The 204-nt window shown below is 74.0% G+C and overlaps 1 protein-coding gene across 1 annotated transcript in view; it reads right to left on the reverse strand.

Annotated features, from left to right (window-relative positions):
- CACNA1S (calcium voltage-gated channel subunit alpha1 S) overlaps positions 1-204 on the reverse strand; it is a gene marked incomplete at its 5' end in the record, with an annotated part of 26448 nt that overhangs the window by 391 nt on the left and 25853 nt on the right. Inside the window, 3 exon segments of the mRNA XM_015568450.1 lie at positions 4-36; positions 156-179; positions 181-204. Coding sequence (XP_015423936.1) covers positions 4-36; positions 156-179; positions 181-204 — 81 coding nt within the window.

A 204-nucleotide genomic window follows, 5' to 3' on the forward strand; every position in this document is an offset into this window, starting at 1 on the left:
TGCCGCCAAGGCGTCCAGACCGCCTCGAAGCAGAGCCTTCAGGGAGGAGAGGAGGTGGCAGGTCTCGCTGGGGGGCTGCCCCGGGGCCTCGTCACCCCCACCCCAGGGCCCCCCCCTGCATGTAGCCCGGGACCCTGGTCCCCCCCCGGCCTCACCTGCTGGATCAGCAGGGCCGTGGCCGGAGCCAGACCCCTGGACAGGCTC

Source organism: Myotis davidii, unplaced genomic scaffold (assembly GCF_000327345.1).
Source record: "Myotis davidii unplaced genomic scaffold, ASM32734v1 scaffold685, whole genome shotgun sequence".
Taxonomy (NCBI): Eukaryota; Metazoa; Chordata; class Mammalia; order Chiroptera; family Vespertilionidae; genus Myotis; species Myotis davidii.